At 41.7% G+C, this 26,422-nt stretch overlaps 1 protein-coding gene across 2 annotated transcripts in view; it reads left to right on the plus strand.

Annotated features, from left to right (window-relative positions):
* The first annotated feature begins 18,889 nt into the window (after positions 1–18,889).
* SKIL (SKI like proto-oncogene) overlaps positions 18,890–26,422 on the plus strand; it is a 31,040-nt gene continuing 23,507 nt past the window's right edge. Inside the window, exons 1-2 of one of the 2 annotated variants that reach the window (XM_051983165.1) lie at positions 18,890–19,014; positions 21,867–23,015. In XM_051983165.1, the coding sequence (XP_051839125.1) occupies positions 21,930–23,015 (1,086 nt within the window). In that variant the 5' untranslated portion in view covers positions 18,890–19,014; positions 21,867–21,929. Of the gene's footprint in view, positions 19,015–19,619; positions 21,449–21,866; positions 23,016–26,422 lie in introns of those variants that run through there. The other variant, XM_051983163.1, reaches the window with a different exon arrangement.

Genomic DNA, 26,422 nt, shown 5'->3' on the forward strand with positions numbered 1-26,422 from the left:
CAAGATGGCAGTGGGCGGGGATTCAGAGACGGAATGTCATCATTCTACCTGCCAGACTCGGAAACTGCCCTTGGCTTTGGGAAAGCGTGAAGGGTGCTGGGGATGGGGAAGCCCCATCTTCCTTGTCTTCTCAGACATTAGAGTCATAGCTTCAGAGGATCTTGGGATCCAGCTTCCCAGCTGGAAGAGACCTAAGACTACAACTCCCCTCATTTATAGAAGGTGAAATTGAGGTGCAGGATGACTTTATACTTTTTCCAACTGGAAAATCCAGTTCTGTCCTTCAGGAACTAGTAAATATCTAAGGCATGAATTTAGTTCTTCAACTCCCAATTCTGCATCTCCATCCACTATGTGACACTCTACATAAATTACAGGTTTAGAAGTGAAATATTTCAACTTTCTCTTCTATAGGGGAAATGTCTTGTCCAAAATCCCGGAGGTAAAAGAACAAGGATTCAGAACCAAGCTCTCTAAATCCAAATCTGGTATTTTCCCCACTGTATTCTGCTGCTTCCCTTTTAAAAGTTAATGTAAAAATATCTCTGAGACAGTCAATTAGAAAGTATGGCAATATTTCTAAATGCAGAAGAAATGTCTAAAAACAGAATTTCTAGGACCCCGATGCTCCTTTAATTATATTTTTGGTGCTATTTTTTTTGAAGAAAGGCAAATTTTAGGCTCTTTGGGATTACTTATGGAGCATCTACTATATGCAGTCAGTTGGTGGACATTTATTAAGTACCTACCATACGCCAGGTACTGGACCAAGTGCTGAGGAGACAACAAAAGCCACTAGACAATTCCTGTCTTCAAAGAGCTTAATAATGAGGGAGATAGCAAACAATTATGTACAAATAAGTTACATACTGGGTAAACTGGAACTAGTCAACAGAAGGAAGGCCCTGGAATTGAGGGCCCAGAAAGCGTTCTTGTGATAGGTGGAATTTCATTTTGTCTATTTATTTATTTTGGTAGGTAGAATTTTAGCTAGAACTTAAGGGAAGCCAAGGCAGAGAGGAAGAGAGAGAATATTCCAGGATGGATTAGCCAGCACCATGGGTTAATGATAGAAGCATAAGCAGGATGGTAGAATGGAAAGACCTTTATTACTGGACTCAGAGGACCCAGATTCAAATTCTGCTTCTCATCCTTACTTCCTGTGTAACTTTCAGCAAATACATGATCCTCAGATATAAAATTAAGGGTCTGGACTAAATGGTCTTTGAGATTCCTTTTTGCTAATAGCTACATAGCGCTTACTTTGTGCCAGACACTGTACTGAACACTTTACAAATATTATCTCATGTGTTCCTCACGACAACCCTGGAAGGTGGGTTTATTATTATCCTCACTTTACAGAGGAGGAAACTGAGATAAATAGAGGTTAAGTGAATCACACAAATGGTAAGTGTCTGAGGTAGAATCTGAATTCAGGTCTTCCAGACCTCCTTACTTCCCGGCTTCTGAAACCTAACTGCCCTGTTGATTTTTGTCTTCTAGGAGATTATAATTTAATTAGGTAAAGAAAGCATATAGCCATGAAAATAATACAATAGAAATTAAGCCCTCTATATAGCATAGGAATTCATAAAAGGAGAGATCATTTTGGATCTCTGTAGTTTCCTTGGATCTAAGGGAAAAGGGAATTTTGAGTCTTGCCTTGAAGAAGGGGTGGGGCTTGAATAATCAGAAAGGGGAGGGGAATAATCTTTCCTACTCTGGGAAAGGTAGGTGCTGAATCTGATCAAAAACTTGCTTGGCTAAGTGACCCTAGCAAATAGCAGAGAAAGACTTAACTTTTCTAAGCCTCAGTTTCCTCATTTGTAAAATGAGGAGCTTGGACTTGAAGATTTCCAAGATCCCTTATAGATCTAAATTTATAATCCTATTTTTCTTGAGGTGACCCATAAGAAGGAAGGGGGACTAACTTCATTTCCTGTTGCTTTGGGATTCTAAAAATAGGTATTTCTTGAAACCATGCTAGCTTGAGCAGAGATGGGGTCCTTTCTCCCCTGTGTCTAAAGATAGGAAAATCCATACGATAATGAAGCAGGTCTACTTGCTCCAAATTCTCTCACCTCAGTGCCTATTTTCCTCATACTTGTAATGAAGTCCCTACTCACTTCTATTTTACAGAATTACTAGTTTCTTTCAAGACTCTCAGGTCATGTAATTTTCCCCCTGTTTTTTAAAAAAAATATTTAAAACATGGGAGCCAAATGGAAAAAAAAAAAACAAAATAGAAAAAGGAACAAAAATTTTTCATGTGTACAGCAGAACACGAGAGGATTCAAAATAAGAAACAATAAATTTCCATTTCAAGAAAGCTTATATAAGAAATATTACATGTATTGTTCGGAGCTATCCATCTTTACTTCTTTGCAGGTTTTCTTTTGGTCTTTGTGGTGCACTTTTTATTTTATTCCTTTTTTCCTCTCTCACCCCTCTTCCCACTCCCCCAAGAAGGCAACAAATATATATTTATGTAAATGTTTATATGCCATATTATTTCTTAGAGGACAAACATTATGGTTCTCTTTCTCGTTTTTCTCAGATTATGTTGTATTGTTTTATCCCTGTCCTTGAGGACTGGGAGTGTTTTTGATTTGTTATCATAGCCTATCTCCAAGACCTACTACAATGACTTGTACGTGTTTGTTCAGTCATTTTCAATCATGTCACCTCTTCCTGACCTTGACAAAAACACTGAAATTTTTTGTCATTTCCTTCTCCAGTTCATTTTACACATGAGGAAACTAGGGCAAACAGAGTGAAGTGACTTGCTCAGAGTCACACAGCTAGTAAGTGTCTGAAGCTGGATTTGAACTCAGATCTTTCTGACTCCAAGCCAGGCATTCTAATTACTATATCACCTCGCTCCCCAGACTTGGATATATGATGAATGCTTAATGAATGTTAGTTGGTAAATCACAATGGGGAAGTAAATCATTGTACATCATTTTAGAGCATTCGATACTAAACTATTATTTCAAATCCATTTGGATAACCAATGCACCTCCTTTTCATGTTGTAGACAAGAATTGCATCTTAGATCAGTTTTGGTTGATGTTTTAGTTATATTGAATTGTTTTTTGTTTCGTTTTTTAAATCAGAGATAGCTTTCTAGGCATGAAAGAAGGAAAACATATATACAGAAGTGGAGGTGATGTAAAAAATAAAATAAAAATAAAAGCCATCAAGAAAAATTAAGCCTATAAAATAAATATATATATTTTAGTCCTCATAATATGAACTATACGGTTTATAGGATCACTATGGAGTACTTAATCACACAGTCTCTTACCGCTCTACCCCAGCTTCTCAAACTGTGGGTCACAACCCTATATGGGATCTCATAAATAAATGTGGGGTTTTTTTTTTGCAAAATTACAACTTCTTATCAGTAAATACTTGATTTGCATATCACGTTTATATATCTACATGTCCAGGGTCATGTAAAAATTTCTCTGGTAAAAAAGGGTTTTAAGTAGAAAAAGTTTAAGAAGCTCTGCTCTAAGTAACAAAAGTTACAAATTTCAGAGAAAAAACAGAGTGGCGTAGGTAGAGGGAATCTTGCTACCTGGAAGTTCCTTTTACCAGTGAAATCATAATCAGGGAAATCATGAGTCCACTCCCTATCATGGTGTACAATGCTATACTCTTATTAAGAGGGAAGGTGGCTTTTAGTCACTGGCAGACAAAGCTGCTACTCCCAGAATTGAGCTGTTTGGCCAATCCTTTCCTGTTCTACTATTTCCCTGTCTTCCCCTGCCCCCTTTCCCCCCAATAATTCTTCACTCACTTTCCTGAAAACAATGTAACAGAATATTTATTTTATCTGTTTTAAAATTAATAAAAATATATAGAACATCTGTACAAACTTTTCCCAGAGAGCGACTAGGCAGCATAAAGAGAATATTATATAAAGCTTTATTTGACAAGCTGAATTACTTTAAAAATCAACAAAATGTCGGAAAGAATTCCAGAGTAGTAATTTCAGGATTGTTCACGTTTATATGAGTCTTTAATGATCCCAGGTGGTTTCTGTTAAGACTAGCCTGCCTATGTAAAGAAAATTTATGAGAAATTTAAGCCTTCTGCTTTTGGTAACAGAGACACACTCATTTCTCATAGAGGCCAATTCTTTTAGATTTAAACATTTTGTCTTCTAAAACTCCAGACACTGACTTCACTGATAGTCCCTATTTCCCTGGACTGCCAATCAAAGAAATGTGTTAATGAACTATTTACTCCAATTAACTGATGGGTGCCTTGGTTTGGAAAGAAACCTAAATGGATGATAGATAGGTTCTGTGCCATTAATGGATAAAACCCTTTTTGTTTTCCTGAAGACAAGAAGTTTCAGTTTTCTCTTGGCTCACACTCAAATGAACCTGCTACAGCCTGAAGGTTAACGAGTTCTTAATATATTACTTATTTATAAAAGAAAGTACACATATCAATTCAGGTTTCATATAGGTGCCCAAATTGAAAGTTGTTTCTTGGAGTTTGAGGGGGCCTAGAAATATATTTAGAAAGAATTGACATTGATAGATGGCTTGGATCATACTCTTTGTCAGGTAATGAGGCAGATGAGGTAACAGATTTTTTTCAACATTTTGCCAGCTGTATGTACCCTGATTTTTATTTGCACCAAGCAACTGTGTCTCTCCCTGCCAGAATCTCTAGTAACTCTTACATTCGTGTCAAAATCTGTGGGTGCAGTCTTTAAGTGATAAGCAAATTGTATATTTTCCACTGTTGTCTTGGAGTTGAGATAAACTTCATCTTAACATTTTGACTAGATTTTGAAGATTGTGGCAAGAAATCATTAATTTCTGGTTCACTTCCTCTAGAAAAAGCTTTCTTAATTCACCCAGACCTGTCCTTTGAAATTGTATATTGTTTGTCTGGGCCTTCAGGAACTCATCTCCCCACTACAATGAGCTAATGGAATAAGATGTTAGTAGAGAATGTGATTTCTTTTTTTTTTTTTTTAATTAATGCTTTTTATTTTCAAAATATATACAAGGATGATTTTCAACATTCACCCTTAAAAAATCTAGTCTTCTAATTTTTTCCCTCCCTTCCTCTTATCTGCTCCCCTAGATAGCAACTGATCCAATATATGATAAACATATGGAATTCTTCCATACATACTTCCACAAATATCATGCTGCACCAGAAAAATCAGATGTGATTTCTTTTATGTCTACGACAGATATCTGGAAGAATGCCCATCTTCCATAACTGGATCACTTTCTTTATTTGAGACGGGGTCTCAGAGAACCCCACATTCAATACTTTTTGGTTTGCTAAAGGGACTCAGAAACACAATCTCTCCTGACACTGAGGTCAGGTTCATTTGCTTCTAATTCCAGTTCTACCACTGACACCATTGTTGTTTGGCAGGAATTACCTGAATTTTCTTGGCCCCAATTTTTGATTTTAGCAAACTAGGAGAAGGCTTGTCCCTGCTAGGGATACACTGATCCTGCTTGCTGGCCGATTGACTGTCTGCAAAGCCCTCTGAGTTGTTTGGTTAAAATGGACAACTCTGCCAGTGCAAAGTACAAAGTGTGAGTAAGGCAATATCCCTGTAGACTTTAGGCTGGACAGCTCACCGTCTGGTGGTATCACAGGGCCAGATCTCGTGCCTGATAGGGACATTGTACAGGAAAGTATGTGGACTGCAGAAAACAGGCCAATTTTCTTAGGAAACCTACTGACTATTGCTGGGGAGGAGGGAGGGATATGGAGAAAGGGGCAGAGAAAGAGAATGGTGATCACAATGTTAAAAAAAAAAAAAAAAAAAACGAAGAAGGAAAAGGAAGAATCCACACTCAAAGAAAAGGAAATAGACTAATAATTCAAAAACAAAATCTGACTGTTCTTTGAAGAGAACATTCTAAGAACACACAATAGAATGGAGGGCAGAGCCCCAGCCTGGGGGAAACTTTAACTTTAGGTCTGGTTGGAAGGTGAACAGAAATGTTCTCAGTAAAGCTGGTTCTCTAACTTGACCTTTCTCCTTTTTTTTTTTTTTTTATCTTCCTCACACCTCTTGTCTCTCTCATTTTGCCTCTCTTCCTCCCTCCCTCTTTCACTTTCCATTTCATAGAGATTGAGATTAAAACTAACTTTCCATCCTCACAATCATATCTGTCATCCCTGTAGATAGCAGGCAGAGAGAACTGGTTAACTGTTCCCTTGGTAAGCAATTCTTGGTAATGTGAGGGGTAGCCTGGTATAAGGATAGAGCTTTAGAGTGAGGAACATCTGAGTTCCAAACTCACTCCAGACTTATCAATATATGTAGCCTAAGTTTTCTCATCTATTAAAAAAAAAAAAGGGATAATACCTCTAGTATCTACCTCTCAAGGTTGTTGTAAGATTCAAAGGATGTAGCCTACATATAAAATCTTTTTTTTAATTTTATTTTTATTATAGCTTTTTATATACAAAACATCTGCATGGATAATTTTTCAACACTGACCCTTGCAAAAATTTCTGTTCCAACTTTTTCCCTCCTTCCCCCCACCCCTTCCTCTAGATGGCAAACAGTCCCATACACTACATATAGAATCTTAAATTATTATATGTTATAAGTGTAAGATACAGCAAATGCTTTGGAAACAATAAAGTACTATTTGACTGTGAAACATTCATTTTGTTGTCCCATTTGGGGCATTAAAAATGGAAGTCAAAACCTGGTATAGTTCTCCCTGTAGTCTCCCCTCCCTCTCCTGTGAGCTCCGTGAGAATAGGGACCTTATTTGCTTTCTTTATGTACCCAAAGCTTGGCACAGTGCCTAACTCATAGTGGTAGGTGCTTAATAAATGTTTGCTGACTTGACTTGAAGTTAATCCACTTGGCAGCCACGTCTGAAGAAATTATTACTAAGAGAGAGTGTTATCTTGCCAAGGAGAGCAAACACATTGCAGGCAAAGCTGGTCAGAAATGCAATGCACATGAAGGAAAAAAAAAAGTCAAAAAAGGAATTGTAGAGTGAAGAAAGGGTTAAAGAGAGCAGTGAACAAAAGGGGAAAAGGAGCAAGGTTGAAAGTTACAGGGAAGGGTAAAAGCTGGACAGGGACGTAGTTACTGAAAATTCTTGGAACTGAGGGACTAAGGAACACTTCAATTTCAATGAAATTAAAAACATGTAAGGGAGAGGCTGACCAGTGGACTTCCCTCTTCCCTCCTCTCTCATCGGTTAGAACATATCTCTCCCTCTGTAGAGGATGGACATGTGTTTTAAGCACCTTGTTAAGAAACAATTGGTCCTGGGGACCTGATTAGCTATCAGAGCCTGGGGCTGCTCCCATAATAACTAGTTGACAGGAGTGGTGGAGATGATAGCATTATCTTACACGTTGCCCCTTGTCCAACCCTTCAAGGAAAGTGAGAGAGAGAAAGAGAGAGACAGAGAGAGAAAAGGAGAGAGAGACAGAGAGAGAAAAGGAGAGAGAGACAGAGAGAGAAAAGTAAAGAAGAGAGAGAGAGAGAGAGAGAGAGAGAGAGAGAGAGAGAGAGAGAGAGAGAGAAATATTCTGAACATTATGCTTCTTGAAGAAAGAAGAAAATCATTCACATTGCCTATGAGTCTGGAAAGGACTTGGGGAAGCAGAGCACCTGGACCTTTGCTATGTACATCATCCCTCCCTCTAATTACAGTGAGGGATTCAGACAGTGTGGGGAGGAGCTGCTGTTGGCTCAGTAGCCCCCTGAAGAGGATTGCCTTCCAGGGAGGAATTTATGGCAAATGAGTATTGTATGGGTCTTCTGAGTCTGCTTATAAGATTCTATAAATCTCTGAGTACTTTGAGTATTTTGTGACTTTTTCATTTTTAGCCCAATTTTCAGTCAGTTTGAGCACTTGTATTGGAGCCAGGAATCTTTTTCACCCAAATTTGGGTAGATTTGGATATAGGTTAAGCTTCTTTGGAGATTTTTGTGGAAAGCTCCACGTGGGGTCATAATGAGCCAAAGCAGGAAAATGACCCTTTTGGGTCAGTGCCCAGGATTGGACCTGATCCATATGAACCCAAAGGCTTTGGGAAACCCTGGGCCATCTCTCTCTCACACACAGATATATCCCCAGAGAGACATACACACCAGCCAAAAACTTAAAATGATAACTTTTCTTTCTTTTATTTTGTAAAATAGAAATTAGTTACTCAGAGAAAAGAAACCTACAGTGGAAAACAAGAGCAAGTCTGGTTTTGTCAGGGCAATCCCTTAAATGATTTATACATAGGGAAGATGGAACTCCTGTCATAAAACAGATCCTGTTTTCTGAAGCAGTTTATTAAATAAATTGAGGAATGGTAAAGAAAAGTTCAGGACATGTATTGCTGAAATCCAGGTAAGAGTGGTAGTAGCAAAAGTTAGCAAGACAGAGGTTCAAGTCCCATCTCTGCTACTTAGTCATGATCTGGCCTTGGACAAATCTTTTAGTAAAATCTTAGAGGCTCTTTGGAAAAGTGAAAGTGAATCTACAAGTTAAATGCCTCCAGTGAGCTTGGCTTTCTTTGCGTTTCCCCATAAGTCTAATAATAATACATAAAGCCATTTATTGGCAAGTTGGTTTATGACCTCTTTTTATTACAGCATTCTGGCATATCTTTATTACAGAATAAATTGAAATAGGGCTATAGGGAGAATAAGGAAAGCCAGAGAACAATGAGTTCAATGAGTTGATTAGTGAACAGGAGGTGAAAAAGCAGAGGTGATGGGAGTCTTCCTACAAATTTGGCTTTGAGAAGAGATATAGTTTGGATGGATGTCAAGTGAAGACATTAAAAAAAAAACCTTTTGTTGATGTTTTTAAATAAAAAACAAATTCCTTTGAGTAAATGCACCTGATAAAGTATATGTCATCCTGACTCAGTAGAATTTCATTTCTCTTCCGTTTTCTAGAACTATTATAGGAGTAGTAAGAACACTATCTTAATCCTCTTGCCGCTTTGCATATTGGGTACTTTTTTTTTTTTTTCATAAAATGGTACAATCATTAGGATTTAGTTAGCTTGGTGGTTCACTTGATTTCCTGGTCAAAGTGGCCAAGTGACCTAACCATGGTACAGCCTTGAATGCCTTCTTTTTAGCACTACTTTTATTTCCATTGTGGCAATCATTGTGTTTCAGGTGCCCCTGTGTTCTAAATTTTTGTTTTGTTTTAAAAGGCATTTGATAATCAGTGAGTCCCACTTTGATTCTAGTTTTACATTAATCAGGGAAAGAGTCAGAATCATGTAACTAGTCATTATAAAAGCAGGGATTCAAGCCAGATCTCGCTTAACTCGACGACTAATACTCCTTTGATTCAATTAACTCTATTTTTTGGATCTTGATTTCATGATCCAAAATATTTGCATATCTCCAGATCTTTATATGATGATATGTATTTTATCTATGCTTTTATCAAAATATAAAAAGGTTAAATGTCATAACCCCCAAAACTAAAGTACTCTGAGAGAGATCTGCTCTCTTAGAGCATTGGAAAAAGGGAAGGGTATAAGCAAAGGAGAGATAACATTCAGCTCACAAAAGGGAGACACAGAGGATTTCATGAAGAGGGTAACATTTGAGCCAGATCTTAAAAGTAGGCTAGGATTTTGGGGAAAGTAGGGGTTGGCTGGTTCTTTATTCACTAAACCATAACTATCTTACAATCAGAAAGATGTGAGTTCAAGTTGTGTTCTGACATACTGGCTATATGACTCTGGACAAATCACTTAATTTTAATCTTAGGCATCTCTTTATTTTTTATTTTATTTTGTTTTATTTAAAAATAATAATTTTATTTTCAAAATATAAGCAAAGATAGTTTTAAACATTCACCCTTGCAAAATCTTGTGTTCCAAATTTTTCTCCCTCCCTTCCATCCTCCCTCTCCTCTACTCAGCACATAATCCAATATATGTTGAACATGTGCAATTCTTCTATACATATTTCTACATTTATCATGCTGAACAAGAAAAATCAAATCAAAAAGAAAAAAATGAGTAAGAAAAAAGCAAGCTTAAAACAACAAAGAAAGATGGAAACACCATGTTGTAATCTATATTCAGTCCTCACAGTCACTTTCTGTTTACAGATGGCTTTCTCCATCATAAGTCTATTGGAATTGGCCTGAATAACCTCATTGACTCACCACAACATCCATCAGAATTGATCATTGTATAATTTTGTTGTTGCTGTGGACAGTGTTCTCTTGGTTCTACTCACTTCACTTAGCATCAGTTCATGCTTGTCGAGGAATCATCCTGCTGGTCATTTCTTACAGAACAATAATATTCCATAACATTCATATACCACAATTTATTCAGCCATTCCCAGACTGATAGGCATCCAGTGAGTTTGCAATTCCTCACCAATACAAAAAGGGCTGCTACAAACAATTTTGCACATGTGGGTCCATTTCCCTTTTTAATGATAGATATTTCTTTAAAACTACAATTTGCACTTTCCTCATTGAGCATTCTTTTATGTTAATTAAATGAATTAAATTAAATCTTTATATTGATTAAATTCTGGTAGAGAAGGGGAGAATAGGACCAACAAATTTGTAGAAGAAGAAAAGCAGGTATTTTAATGGCACAACAATTACATCTATTTAGGTTTTAAGGTTTGCAAAGCATTTTGCATTTGTAGTGAGTTTATTCTGGTTTATTTTCCAAAGCCAGGATGAGTATATCCAGCAGTACGCTGAGAGGTCTGGAGATATTTCTTTTCCAATGCCATTGGCTTGAGCCTTCACAGACTGTGTTCCCTCTTAGGTGCTATTGTTTGGAGCCTTCATCCCACTGATCCATTTAATACCAATTAGCTTTTAAAAGATATTTACTTTGAAGATACAGCAAGAATAAAAATACAAACGTATTCTATCAGCATCACCAGGTCATCATCTCTCCTATTCAATGTTGGTTTCTGGGGAAGATGGGGTCATATGAAACCTAGTTTCCACATAGCACCAGTAAGTACTATCATCATTGCTGCTGTTCGGTCATGTCAGATTCTTATTTTTAAAAATTAAAGCTTGTAGAGGGCCGGAACTCTGGAGAAGTGTACTTGAAACAAAGTATTATCTCAGGGGAACTGATGATAATGCTTCTCTAGTTCACATATATCTAGTATGATATAATGATATAATCACTTTAATTTGATATAATAATATAATCACTCTAGATTGGCTTATATTCAGTATACTGTAATGATGTAATTGTAATGGGATATTTAAACGGGGAATCTTTTAAACAAAGGAGACAAAGACTTTGGATTCTATTCTTGTCCATTCTCGTGGTGACTATCCTGCTGAGACCAAAAAGGCCCTTCTGGAGGACCTCCAGAAAGCTAGCCCGAACATTACAAAAGCTTTTTATTTTCAAAACATATACTTGGAAAATTTTCAACATTCACCCTTATAAAATCTTGTGTTCTAAATTTTTTCTCTCCCTTTCCCCCATATCTTCCCCTTGATGACAAGTAATCCAATATATGTTAAACACACACACAATTCTCCTATACATATTTCCACAATTATCGTGCTGTACAAGAAAAAACAGATCAAAAAGGAAAAAAATACGAAAAAACAAAATATAAGTAAACAGCAACAAAAAAAGTGAAACCACTATGTTGTGATCTACACTCAGTTCCCACAGTCCTCTCTCTGGGTGTAGATGGCTCTCATCATCACAATCATCATGGAATTGGCCTGAATCATCTTATTGTTGAAGAGAGCCACATCCATCAGAACTGATCATTGTATAATCTTGTTGTTGCCGTGTATAATGATCTCCTGGTTCTGCTCATTTCACTTAGCATAAGTCATGTAAGTCTCTCCAGGCCTTTCTGAAATCATCCCGCTGAACATTTCTTATAGAACAATAACATTCATATACCACAATTTATTCAGCCATTCCCCAACTGATGGGCATCCATACAGTTTCCAGCTTCTTGCCACTACAAAAAGGGCTGCCACAGACATTCTTGCACATGTGAGTCCTGTTGCCTCCTTTATGATCTCTTTGGGATATAAACCTAGTAGAAATATGCTGGATCAAAGGTATGAACAGTTTGATAATGCTCTGAGCATAATTTCAAATTGCTTTCTAGAATGACTGTATCCTTTCACAGTTTCACCAGCAACATATTAGTGTTCCAGTTCCCCCCCATCCCCTCCAACATTTGTTTTAATCTTTTCCTGTCATCTTAGCCAATCTGAGAGGTGTGGAGTGGTAGCTCAGAGTTATCTTAATGTGCATTTCTCTGATCAATAGTCATTTAGAGCACTTTTTCATAAGTCATATTGGATTCATGGTAAAGATGCTGGAGTATCTTTTCCTTTTCAGGCTCATTTTACAGATGAGGAAACTGAGGCAAACAGAAGGGATTTGACCAGAGTCACTCAGCTAGTGTGCTCAGGTCCAAATCAATTAATCAGTAATGATTAAGCACCTGTTATGTGCCAAGTGTGGTGCTAAGTTCTGGGGATATAAAAAAAGGCAAAAGACAATTCCTGTCTTTAAGGAGCTCACAATTGAATGGGAAAGAAAACAAATCTATATAAAGCAAGCTGTGTACAGAATAAATAAGAAACAATTAAAAGAGGGAAGGCATGATTTAAGAAGGTTTGGGACTTTCCGTCTTTTCCAAGATAGAAGGTGGGATTTTAGTTAAGACTTAAAGGAAGACAGCAAGGTGAGTAGGTAGAGTGGAGGCAGGAGAGCATTCCAGGTATAGAGAGCAGCTAGAGAAAATGTCCCCTCCAAGAGGAGGGTCTTGTTCATGGAATAGCCAGGAGGTCAGTGTCACTGGGTCAAAGCACTGTTTGGAAGCACTGATGCTGGTCTTCAGTTCAGCTACCAATGGGCTGGGATTCAGTCACTCCCAAAGATCATTTTTTGCTCCCCAGGGGGAATTGACTGATTCTCGGCCAGCTGACCCCAAAACCAGGTTGCTGGGACTGGAAATATTAAAACATCAAGAAGCTGGAGACCCATCTCCCCTTTTGAAACTCAAGTTTAGAGCATCCATCTTTTCAACTAAAAGAGAAAAGAACGATCATTGAGACAACATGATCTTTTTTTTTATTTTTTATTTTTTACAGGACAGTACGTCAGCTTCTGTCAGGAGAAGGTCCAAGGTCTCTCCCTTTGTGGCTGTTTCTTCCCTGACACCATCAGAGGAGTCAAATGGAGCGTATACAGCCCAAAGGAATGTGGCTGGGTAACTAAAGGCAGAATCTCTGGTTGCCAGTGCCTTTTTGAAGCCAGTCAATGGAAAAGGTGATTTTATTGTTCAGTTGTGTCCCGCTCATCGTGACCCCATTTGGAGTTTTCTTGGCAGAAATACTGGAGCGGTTGGCCATTTTCTTCTCCAGCTCATTTTACAGATAAGAAAACTGAGGCAAACAGGGTTAAATGACTTGCCCAGGCTCACGTACCTAGAAAATCTCCAAGCCTGAATTTGAGCTCCTGAGGATGTCTTCTTGATTTCAAGCCTCTCTCTCTCCATTGCTCTACCTAGCTATTTTACCAAGAAGTACCTTGGAGAGACTAAAGCATACACCAGCATTCTGCAATTGCTTATGGTCTCATCAGTGTCTCCAAAGTACTTCCATTATGTGTCATGATGACTGACCTATGAAGCAGAATCTCCCACATCTCTCAGGCGGGGAGACACTGTCAGAGATTCTCTGCTCCTGTACTAGATCTTGTTACACTTATTCCTAGTGAGATAGGTGCTATAATCATTCCCATTTTACAGAGGAGAAGATCGAGGTTGAGACTACTTGCTCAGGTTTATCCAGTGAATGAGTGATTGATTTGAACTCAAGATTTTCTGATTCCTAGTCTATTTTTTAGACAGTAAGGAATTATTCAAGATTTTTGAGGAGGAGGATTATCCTCTACAAAGAAGTAGATAAATGAATGGGTAATTCACAAGTCCCTTATTTTTGGCTTTGAAATTCAGACCCACACATGCACAACCTCTCTGTATCAACTCTGCTCAATCTTCCTGTTGGCAGCATAGGACCAGATGAGCAGCAGAGTTGAGGAGATCATGGATCATTCACTAAATAGATAATCCTTGGTAATTAAGTTGGTCTCATGTGTATTTGTCTGCAGACATGGACCATTCTCTTTACCACCAACAGTGATTTTCTTTTTTTCTTCGTATTGTTTGTGTTTTGTGGGCCCTTTCGCTATAACATCTGGACTGGAAGAATCAATGGCTGCAATTTTTCTTAAGGGCTTCTATAAAATCAATCTTGCAAATACTTCCCAAATATTAGGCAAGGCCCACAAAAATTTGGCCACAGATGAACCTCCCAGGATACACTTGAGCTAAACAAATCTTACTTGTTTAGTATTAGTCAAGTCCCAACCTGCAATTTGGGGCTACTGGCCTTGGGTTCTGAAGGGCAAAATGCAATCAGTCAGACACTTTCTGTGGATAATGAGTAATGTAAAAATTCTATTATCCCCCTCCACTCCCCCCAATAAGTTCATAGAATTCCCTCCACATCTAGATTCTTCTAACTACACTTTTACTTCCTATGGGGGAGGGGTGTGAATACACAAATTTTACCCTCCCATCACCCTGGGGTGAATGAACAAGAATCTTCCTGAAGCAAATGATGTTGATTTTAGGAAACAGTTTTTTTGTTTTTTGTTTTTTTTTGGGAAAAAACACACACAAATGAATAGGAAAAATAAGCAGTAGTTTGATAACTACTTATCAAAAATTAAGTAGTTTGATATTGAGACTTTTCTGCCCAAGTCTTTTGGATTTGCAAACAGACAGTTATTTTTATGGCTGATAAAATGGCTACTAAAAATTGATTACTAATGTCAGTTTTGAAATAACCTTTCTTTTTCTTGAGTGGATGTTAGAGGGGTCTTTATGATTTCCACAAATCATATCTTCCCCCTAGATTCATGGATCAGGTACAGACAATTAATCAAGACTCATGGCTTTCTACCCTTCTCACTTCAACTCTTGGGTTAGGTCATCAATGTTTTCAGACTGGTTAAAAAAAAATCTGTCCCTGCAGGCTCACAGATGCTCCTAGTTCCCCCACTGACTCCACACTGGGCATCATTATCTCTGCAGAGCTTCTGTCTCTATGGTAATAACAGATGGGAAGTGCTACAGAATTATTCATGCTAGGAAAAGAAGACAGCCCAAAAAGCGGGAGGGGGGAGAAGAGAAGCAGCATTCCCTGGAGGAAAGAGAGGCTCAGAAACTGGGGAGGACAATAGTTGGGAGAGATGGGGGTGAAACTTTGGAGCAGAGTGGGAACTGTTCAAAAAGGAGGGGGAGGAGCTGGAAGGGAGGAAAAGAGGAGAAAAATCTTTTGTCCCTGTTGTATCTCAACCAACCAGGAGAACCATCGGCCCTATTTAAGCTGAGAAAAGTTAAGGAGTATCTAGAAGAATAACCAAATGACAAAACTTGTGATAATAAAATTAAAGTCTAAAAGGGACAGAAAATTGGACACCCCCTTCCCCCCCTCCCCATTTCCCCAAAGAACACACAGAAGAAAACTTTGAACCTAATGAGGACTGAGTGCTTTAGCGCTGGGTGTGGACAGTTTCAATTCCTGATTTTCAGGCTGTGGTGGAATAAAATGAATCTTCCCTTGGCCCAACAATACTACTGAATATCTTGGAAAGTAATTTTGGCTTTTTAAAAACTAAGTCTTAAATTCTCTTGAAACATGAATCTCCATTCTCCTCTTGTGGTTCCCCCCCTCCCCCAAATAAGAGAAAAATTTTGAAATGGGTTTGTTCTTTTTTAGTCAAGCCTGACTTTCTGTGATCCCATTTGAGGTTTCTTGGCAGAGTACTAGAGTAGTGTGCTATTTCATTCTCCAGGTCATTTTACAAATGAGGAAACTGAGGCAGACAGAGGTTAAGTAACATGTCCACATTCACACAGCTAATATCCAATATGAACTGCCAGGCACTTTATTCACTGGCCCACCTAGTTATTTAACAGAAGATTTACCTTCTGGTTCACAATTATATCTTATTTGCTCCTCACACAACAACTCTTCTTACAGATAAGGAAACTGAAGCAAAGAGAGGTTTGGTGAGACTTGTCCAGGATCACACAACTAGTAAATGTTGGAGATGGAATTTGAACTCAGGTCTCCTTGACTCCAGGTCTAGAGCTCTAACCACTGGGATATCTGGCAAATAACACTTTTTACAACCTTCCTTCTTCTTTCCTACCTACAGTTTTCTGTGTCCAAAGAGACTTTTTAGCAACAATAATTTGGTTTTCTTCAACAAACATCTATATACCTCTCTACCTGTCCATCTCAGGCACTAGGTTAGGGCAGGAATCCAAACTTACTCCGCATAACCATGGGAAAATCACTTTGCTTTTCTGGGACCCAGGCTCTCGAAAATGAGGACTAGTGATTTATTCAGTCAACAAGCAATTATTAAACGCTTACTATATGGCAGGCATTGTGCTAAGATCTGGGCTTATAAATAGAAGCAGAGTTCTTGACCTTACTGAGCTTCCATTCTAATATGGTGTTTGGCCTTTTGGGGGAATTCCTAGTGTTTACAGTTCCCGGCACAGAGTAAGTGCTCAATTAATGCTTGTTGATTGACTGAAGAGGAAGATAAAAGGAGGATCTGACTATAGCTCCAAATTGTATGAAACATGTTATGGCTGGCTAGGTAGCTAAGGTAATTTGAGGAGGGAGAACTATAATGACAGCTGAAATTTATATGGGAATTTACTAAAGTGCGCCTCCTATGATCTTCACCACCCGCTCAGAGGGAGATAGGACATGTTTTTGGGATCGTGGTTTTACAGTCCTGGTTTTGGTTATTATTATTATTATTATTATTTACGATTGGACAATATTTATCCAGAGCGTGAGGAAACTGAGGCATCGAGCCTTCCCGGACAGGAGCCAAGCCGGGATTTCCAAAGTGGCTGCCCCGGGCCAGACAGACCTTGGACCCGGCGCCGAGGATACAAGGTCACACAAAGAGCCCGCTTCTCTGCACTCCTATTCCGTATGCTCCGTTAACATCAGAGCTGCTCAGACACCAGCACCATGTCGGCAGCGCCTCTCCCACACTCTCTTATTCCTCCAGCTCTTGGGTGGTTAGTCTCCACTCCTTCAGCTCCCCTCCCCATGTGAAAGTCAACCAATAAAAAAAAGAACCCAGAAAAAAAACCTCGCTATTGATGCTCTGGGTGTTTTAAATCGCACGAGGGGAGGGGCCCGGACCGGGGCCAGGGAGGGAGGGTGGCTGGGGCTCGCTTGGGCTGCAACTTTTTTTTTTTATTCCAGACGACCGACTCCCTGGCTGCCCGCGGGCCGAGGTCAGTTCAGGCGAGGAGCCTCGGAGCGCGCCCTGTTCCGGGACGAGAGTCCAGGGGCCTAGGGAGTTGGGGGAGGGTTCGGGGCAGCCAGAGGCAAGGTCGGGGCGGGGCTCCTGTCTGCTGGTGCAGAGCTGGCTTTCTGGGGCGGGCTGGAGGCCCCGCGGTCTAGGAAGTACAGGGCGGGGGGGGGGGGGGGGGGGGTTCCTGGAAAGAGGGGGAGGGGCGCCGGGGAGCAGATGCTATTCTCCGCTGGGGGAGGGGTGTCCCTGACCTCCTCACTGAGGGGACTCGGAATAGCTGGAGGAGTTGGGGGGTGAGAGCGAGCAGATGCTGCCCGAGCGAGGGGGAGTCCCTGACCTCTTGAGTAGGGGGGCGTAAGGAGAAGGGGATCAGATGCTGCTTTCGGCTGGAGGAGGGGTGCTCCTGACTATCCTGTGTAAGGGACTGGGAAGGGCTTCGGGAGGGGGCGGATGAGTGGGGGGAAGATGTCCCTAGCATCTCCGGGTGAGGGGTTTACAGGGGCGCTGGAGGTGTGTGTGCTGCCGCCCTCGACCTGGGCCTGGGGTGTCCCTCATCTCTCCGACGGAGGGCTTGCTGGAGAGTCTCGGAAGCGAGATGCAGCTCTTTACCGGGGGCATCCCTGACCTCCCCTGGTGGGGGACTCGCGGGGCGCATGATAGGGATGGGGAAGTACTGCTGTTTCCCTAGGACAGGGGCCCCTGATATCTCCCGGGGGACTCGTTAGGCCTCCTGGGGATGGGGAGGTGCTGCTGTTTCCCTGGGACAAGCCCCCCCCCCCGCCTTCCCTTTCCCCTGGAGGGACTCGCTGGGCCTCTTGGTGGGAGTAGGAAGGTGCTGCTGTCCCCCAGGGGCACAGACCTTCCTGAAAGCCCCGAGAGGGACTCGACGGGGTTCCTGGTGGGGGTGGGGAGATGCTGCAATCTCCCTGGGGCAGGAGCTCCCCTGATAGCCCCAGGAGGGTCTCGCCGGGGCTCCTGGTGAGGGTGGGGAGGTGCCGCTATCTCCCCAGGGCGGGGGCTTCCAGGGGCGTCGGGGGGCGCTGAGGCGCTGCCTCTCTCCGGGGTGGGGGCGCCCCGCGGTCTGGCTCCGGGCCCCCGCGGGGCGGGCCGCAGACAGCTGGCTCGGCCCCTCCCCCGCAGCCCGGCCGGGCGGGGCGGGAGGGAACATCCTGTCTGCTCTGGGCGCACCGCAGACAGGCTCGCGCGCCAGCCGGCCAGACGGCGCGCGGGGCCGCGAGGCCCAGGGAGCCCTGCGGGCGGGGGCGGGGGAGGGGAGCCGGACGCGCGCGGGGCGGTGTCGGCGGCGCGCCGGGCGGGAGCGCGGGGCGGGGCCGGAGCCACAATAGAACGCTGGGGCCGGGGGGCGCGCGCGCGCGGGCACGGCGGAGGGGCCCGCCCCTCCCCCTCCCCCCCGCGGCCCCTCCCCCGGGCAGCCGGAGACGGCGGCGGCGGCGGCGGCGTCTGCGGGAAGCTGTGTCTCCGCAGTGACGTGGGCGGTCTGTGTGCCCGGTGACGTCAGAGGGCTGGCTGTGTGTAGCCATGGGGGGGCGGGGGGTTCTGAGCGGCGGCGCCGGCGGAACCCAGGGGAGCCTCGGAGCGGCGGCGGAGTCCGGGGCAGCAGCGCAGGTACGACCCGGCCCGGTCCAGCGCGGGGGGCCGAGGAGCGGCTCTGGGGGGGCGGTGCGGGGGACCGGGGGCCGCGACTGCACTTGACCCCGGCACCCGCCGGGGATGCCCTGGCCTCGGCCGGCCAGCCCAGCCGTCCGGGCGGGGCGCGGAGAGCGAGCCCGGACCTCCCGAACTTGCCGACCGTCCTCACGGTGTGGGCAGGGGGTTTCCGCTCGTGTCCGCACCCACCCGCGTCCTCTTGGCCGTCTGCTCGGTTGGGGGGAGGGCGACGAGGAAGGGGGCTGGAGACCACCGAGCTGGGGAGGGAGGAGATTTCCATCGGTGTCTGCCTCCTCTCCCCTCCCCCGTCTGCCTTCCCGTGTCCGTGTCTGCCTTCCCGTGTCTGGGTCTGTCTTCCCGTGTCCACCCCTTTCCCCGTGTCTGCTCTCCACCCCGTCTGTCTCCTCTTCTTTCTCCCTCGGGGTCTTCACCCTGCCTCCCCCCACCTCCGTCTGCCGCTCCCCTCCGGTATCTTCCCCCACCCCATCTCCCGTCTGCTTCCCCCACCTCCTCCTCCGTCTGCTTCCCCCCACCCCCACTCCTTATGCTCCCCCCTACACGGTCTGCCCCCACCCGGTCTGCCCCGCGCCCCCGCCCCTGCGTGGCGCCTAGTTCCCGGAGTGGGGGCAGCGCAGAAGGGGCGAGAGATGATTCAAGGGAGGGGGAGACTCTCCCCCTCACCCACGTCCCCTCCTCTGCGGTCTCAGTTCCGGGGTGAGGGTGACTGCGGGGGAGGGGGACTTGGGATGTCCCTCTTTGGGGACCCTCCCGGAGGAGGTGGAGCGGCCGAAAGGGACTTTCACTAGTGTCTGCACTCTACCCGCCCCCCAGCCATTGGCCGAGTCTTGACCGGCGAGCGACGAGCGCTGCTTAGTTTCGGGGGCCGACAGGGTGAGGATGAGAGGGTGGGCGAGGAAAGGCAGGGGATTTCCACCCGAGTGTCCCCTTGCTCTCCCGCGCCGGCCTCCACCCTGTTTGAGTCTAGACTTGTTCCCGGAGGCAGACTGGCAGGGGGAGGGCTGGGGATGTCCCAGTCGGCTGGGGGAGGAGGAGGAAGAGGACGTGGAGGACTCCCATCTACTCCCTCCAACCCCGTCCCCAGGGTCCTGGCTCCCCCACCCTTCCCTAGGGTTGGGAAGTGAGTGCTTGATTCCGCGTGGGTGTGAAGGACTTTCAGGGTTTGGGGAATCCCCCGTTCTCCAGGTGATTCCTCCGGTGCTCGTTTGTTTGAGTTGGCTTCTCGGAGGGGTTGAAGGCAGCGAGTTCCTAGTTCTGTTCCTCCCTTCCCGGGTTGAGATGGAGTGAATACTTCTGCCCCGAATTTTGGGCGGCCACGTTTCCTGTTCTCCACCCCACCCCATTTTCCCCCCGATTTATTCAGGATTTCTTTTCATGAGTAGGAAGTGGAAGGAGCATTCCCCCCACTCTCTTTTCCTTTCCCCTTTCTCCATTTGCATTCTTTGTGAACAGAGTCTGCAACTGCTTTTTGTCCCAGATTAGCCTTGTTCAAGGTTGGAGGGTCAAAGGATTGAAGCTTCCCGTCAGCAGACACATTTTCTCACCTTTTGCACTTACTCGAATATTTTTTTTTAAACGAACGTTTGATTTCATAACGCTACAGAAAAAAAAAAATAATAAAAAAAACAGCTATCCCGGCCAATTAATGTAAAAAAAAAAAATCAATGCAATTTAGATTAGGCCATCAATATTTACCCATGAGAGTGAGTGCTGATTTGAACACTTTTTTTCCTTCTTCCTCTCAGTACTTGGAGTTAATTCTTTAGAATGATATTAGGGAATGCAGTAAGTAAATTATTATGTTATAATGGCAGTTAAAAGAGGCTCCCTAGTGATTAGCTTTTGGGTGAGTTGATTCTAGTGAAGCCATTGTATAATTCTGTATATCTTGAGTTAGCCCCTCTGTTGCCTGCATACGTATCTCTGCCTCGGATTGCTCCGTAGACACTTTTCAAATTGCCTTCATATTTAAATTGAGATTCTTAAATGAAATTTTGAAAATGGCTATCAAATTAATTGATTTAAATAAATTATTATTATTTTTTTAAATCACTCTGTCAATGAATTTGCTTCAACATTGGGAAACTGCTTTCAAATGGAACCTTTGGTCCCTGGAACAAATTCAAATATAGCTTTTCCTTGTCTCCACCCCCTCCTTTCTTTTTTACAGATTAATTGAAAGGAGAATGAAAGGAGCATTGCTCAAGAAGCAAATCTGGCAGATTTTTCTTTAGGTGCTGTTTCTTTTGGTTGGAGAAATCCGGGTGGAGATCCAGATAGTGGTCACCTTTACGGAGCTGGTTATAGACTGCTTTTCATTTATCTGCTAATCTCCACTGTCTTTTGGAGGAATACATTTTCCCAGTGTCTATAGGTGAATTTTAAATTTATCTTCGCTGTGTTAAAAATCATTTTGATATGTGTTCAGTTTTCTTATATATGGCCGTACATACTGGCATAAGATACAAATATCTCTGATATATGTTTTAGAAGAATTGCATTGAATCAGCACATCTCAAACTGAGATAATTAATGGCAATTTTAAAAAAATGTACGCAAAGGTTACAGGAAGCAAGGCTCATGTCGATTTAAAAATGTGTTATTCTACTTGGGATCTGAGGCAAAAATATTAAATGCTTTTTATACTTGATGATATAAAAGTGACAGCCACATTTTATTGAAGGAACTAAAATGAAGGTGTAAGATCTTTTAAGTAAATCAGAGCTTTCTTTAAAAAGAAATGTTGTGACTGAGAGTAAAGTTACTTTAAGCATTTTCTTATTTTCTTCCAGAACAAACCATCAAACTAAGATGCAAATTTCATATTCAGCTATTTAAAGCTTAACAGTTCAGCCATGGAAACTCTCCAAGCTAGCTTCCCTTTGGTTCAGGGCTCCAATAAAAAACGGAATGGGCTACGAGATGAGGGTAGCCCTCCAATGAAAAAACTGATGACAGACATGCACATAAATGGCAAAGTGCCAACGGTGAAGAAGGAGAATATGGATGACTATGGGGAAACTCCAATGGAGACCGATGGGGAAAAGGCCAAATCAAGCTGTCATTCAGTGTCTGAACCTTTACATTTAAATCCTAGTTTAAAGCACACACTGGCCCAGTTCCACTTAAGTAGCCAAAGCTCTCTGGGTGGACCTGCAGCATTTTCAGCTCGCTATTCCCAAGAAAGCATGTCGCCTACTGTATTCTTGCCTCTTCCATCCCCTCAAATTCTTCCTGGGCCATTGCTCATTCCTCCAGATAGTTCCACGGAACTTACTCAGACTGTCCTGGAGGGGGAATCTATTTCTTGTTTCCAGGTTGGAGGAGAAAAGAGACTCTGTTTGCCTCAAGTCTTAAATTCTGTCCTCCGGGATTTTTCACTCCAGCAAATAAATACCGTGTGTGATGACTTGTACATATATTGTTCACGCTGCACCTCGGAACAACTTCACATCCTGAAGGTCTTGGGAATCCTTCCGTTCAATGCCCCATCCTGTGGGCTGATCACACTCACTGATGCTCAGAGACTGTGTAATGCTTTGCTCCGTCCACGAACCTGCCCTCAAAATGGTAGCATGCTTCCTGCTAAAAACTCCTTGGCCCAGTTACAAGAAACTGGCAGGGCCTTTGAAGTGGAACATGAGTGCTTGGGTAAATGCCAGGGTTTATTTGCACCCCAGTTTTACGTTCAGCCCGATGCACCATGTATACAGTGTCTGGAGTGCTGTGGGATGTTTGCACCCCAGACATTTGTGATGCATTCACACAGATCACCCGACAAGAGGACCTGCCACTGGGGCTTTGAATCAGCCAAGTGGCCTTGCTATCTCCATGTAAACCAAAAATACTTAGGGACGCCGGAAGAAAAGAAACTCAACAGTCTTTTAGAAGAAATGAAGGAGAAGTTTAGTGTCCGGAGTGGAAAGAGAGCTCAGTCCAAAGTAAGTATCTTTGTTCTGGCTTTTGAAAAGGTGTCCAATTGCTTGATTGCTAGTGGGATACATATTTTTCTAGAAGTGCATTGATTATTTCAAAATCAAACATCCTTTTAAGATTGCATTGGGTAGATCTTAGAAATGCAATTTGATGCATCTTTAGAAACTGTGGAGTGGTTACAAATGTAGTCAAATGAGAGAATATCATTGCTGTGGGAGGATAAATGGAAGCGAACTGTACTGTTTCTATGATTCATGATCATTTACTTTTAAGCATTAGCTCCTTTTGCAAATAGAATAAGTGAACCACAGAGACATCTTGTGGTTTGCCCCAGTTGGCATTTTTGAGTGACACACCAATGATTTTTGGCATCATTTCCCTATTGGACTATTCAGATTTTATAGTCTCTGGAATGTGATAGTAGAAAAAAGATTTGTCTGAAGGATTTGTGGATCAGAATTATTTTAACATTTCATAGTAACTTTTTTTTTTTTAAAGAAGACTATATTTACTATAGTATAGGGTAATCTAAAGACTATATTTACTATAGTATAGGGTAATCTAAATAGGAGAAATAAGCAAAAACTTAGAAAGGGAAAATTTTAGTTCAAGCAATGGGAAAGGAAAAAAAAAATCCTTGTGACAACAGTGTTGATAAGATTAGTTTTTTAGTCCAGCCTTAATACTAAAGAAGACTAAATATTTTCCCTCTGAAGTAGCTTTTCTAATTCATATATAATCTTTTTTTGAGTGTTTTAGAATTTTGTTAGGATGAACAAATTTATTGAAATTGCAAAATCGTGAAATATGTACCATTTAAAAATCTTTAGTCACAACAGCAGCTATTTAGTTCTTAATTTTTCATACATTCCAGATTTTTTTTTTCCAGCAGAAAAAGAAAATGAAACACAGATTAAATTACGACTTGAAGGTCACAGTAAATGTAGTATAGTAAGGAGCATAGCTAGGAATAGAATTTAAATTTCTTGCCGTGAATATGAGAATATTGCCCTTTAAAGATATGACAATTATCTTAGTTCTGGTGATATAGAATGAAACAGAAAATTTGCTTATGCCTGGGTAGTATATTTCTTGCTTAGCTCCCAATGCTTACTTAGCACAGTACCTGGCATATAAGTAGGTGCTTAATAAATGCTCGTTTCCTGTTACCTCTGTAGAGCAAGCTACTCCAGAAGTTGGAGTTCATTGCTATATCCCTGTATGGGTAGGTTCAGATTTTTTTTCTTTTTAGCAAAATTGATAGTTCACACCTTCAAATTTTCACGTTTACATAGTTTTGTTTAATTTCATACTGAAATGTGACTTCTTAGCCAAGTTACCTTACTTATGAAACTATAAATGTACATAATAATAGCTTCTTTTACTATGAATAATGTTGCACTTATAAGCAAAAGAGGGTAAAGTTCGACCTTTCTGCTGATATCCTACCTATTCTACCTTGGCCTTTGTGGTGCTTAATCTGATAGGATTCAAAATGCAAAAACCAAGGAGAATGGAAAATGCATTTCTTTGCATATACTTAGCCCAAATTAAAGGAATGAAGTAACGTGGAAATAAATGCCCACTGGTTTTCTTAAGGTTTAAAACTCATCTTCAGTCTGTCATGTGCTTATATATGTTTGAATGTATATATACATAAACTTCTGTGTTAGTAAATTTGGATGTTGAACACCCCAAAGGATTCTGGCTAAAATTCTTTTTGCCATTTATGTTTAAGTAACTTGAAGTTTTGCAGATCCTTTAAATACCTGACCTCATTTAAGCCTGACAGTAACCCTTGGTGGCTTGATCCTTCAGAAGAGGAACTTGAAACTTGAGAGATCCGGGAGTTGCTTAGGGTCATTCAGTGTCAGAGTTAAATCAGAACTCAGTCTGGTTCCTGGACCCTGAGCTTAGAGCTGTGTCTACCCTTCATCTCTGACTTTTTTCTTGCTTATGTTTGTATTTTTCAACTAAAATACTCCTATTTGATTTAAATAATTGTCACAAAGCAGAATAGACAATCTCAGAAAAAACAAATTTGAAAAAGCAAGTGTGTTCAACCCATTATTATTAATTGCAAGTCAGTCTACCTAGTTATACTTTGTTTTTAAGCAGTGTGTAAACATGTATAGAGATTTGGTCCAAAGCCAGGAAAACTTAAAATAAAGTCCCATCCTGACACTTTGTTAAAGGTTAACTCCTTTAAGTCTCTTAGTGCGCTGAGATACTTTGCAAGTTGTAGGAAAAGTGCTGATCTATCTTTGGAAGGGATTTCCTCATTTGGAAGTTCCTTATATCAGTGAAATCGTAGATCCAGTTCCCTAATCCTGTGTGTAATGTCCAGATTAGCTTTCTGGAGGATCTCTGGATGGGCCTTGGTCTTTAGGTGGAGAAGTAATGAAGGTAGGAGCACCACCATGAGACTGGTCAAAGATGGAGTCTTCTCTTGTGTGAGACTCCTATGTCTGTGTCTGAGAGAGTTCTCTGTGTCTGTGGCTGAGAGGCTCATTCCCAGTCCTCCTAGCCCTTAAATACTTCAGTATGATTACATCACTACAGCCCCTGAGCATGTGCAACTATTACATTAGCATATTACATTAAGTATATGTTTAGAGAACTATTATCTCACACTGAGTAGGTGCTTAACTATAAGTACCCTGCTATCCTTGATTCAAGTGTACCTTTTCAGAGTTCTGGCCTTCTACACTGTTAATCTATATATAAGCCTTAAATATATTGACATTTTAGGATGACCTAGGAAGGAAGTACTTGACTTGTCTAATGCATTTTTTTGTTTCTAACAATACATAGATACACATTATAGTGCTTCTAAACTCCCAACTCAGCTCAGACTGATCTGTTAGAATACACACCCTGTGCTTGTGTGTACACACACACACACACACACACACACACACACAAAAAAAAAACCCCTTTATATCCTCATGTTTTAACAGTGTCTTTCATGTATTAATGTCTATTACATAGACAGAATTATAGAATTACATTTATTTTTGTAAGCCAATTTAATTGGCACTTTAATTTGGATTTATATAGCTGAAGCTTTGTTCTCTAGATTTTATTTAAAAACACAAACCCAAAAGCATTAAAATGAATAGGATGTTCCTTGTTTCATGGAACTGAAGTAATCCTGATGAGGAAAAAGCAAAGTGATACCCTTTTTTTTTTTTTTTTTTTGTCTTTATTTACCAGGAAAAATTGTTGATGTTTCTAAATATTTTTTGACTAGAATGGGAAATACAAGGAGTTGCATGAAGTGAAAAGGAAGGTGTAGGGGATTCCAAGAGCTTCCAAGGCCCTGAATTTTTTTATGATTATATGAATTCTAAACTTTGGGGATTTAAAAAAAATATTATTTTCCCACAAATTTTTGTAAATTTCCTGTTCA

The sequence above is a fragment of the Antechinus flavipes genome, chromosome 3 (assembly GCF_016432865.1).
Source record: "Antechinus flavipes isolate AdamAnt ecotype Samford, QLD, Australia chromosome 3, AdamAnt_v2, whole genome shotgun sequence".
Taxonomy (NCBI): Eukaryota; Metazoa; Chordata; class Mammalia; order Dasyuromorphia; family Dasyuridae; genus Antechinus; species Antechinus flavipes.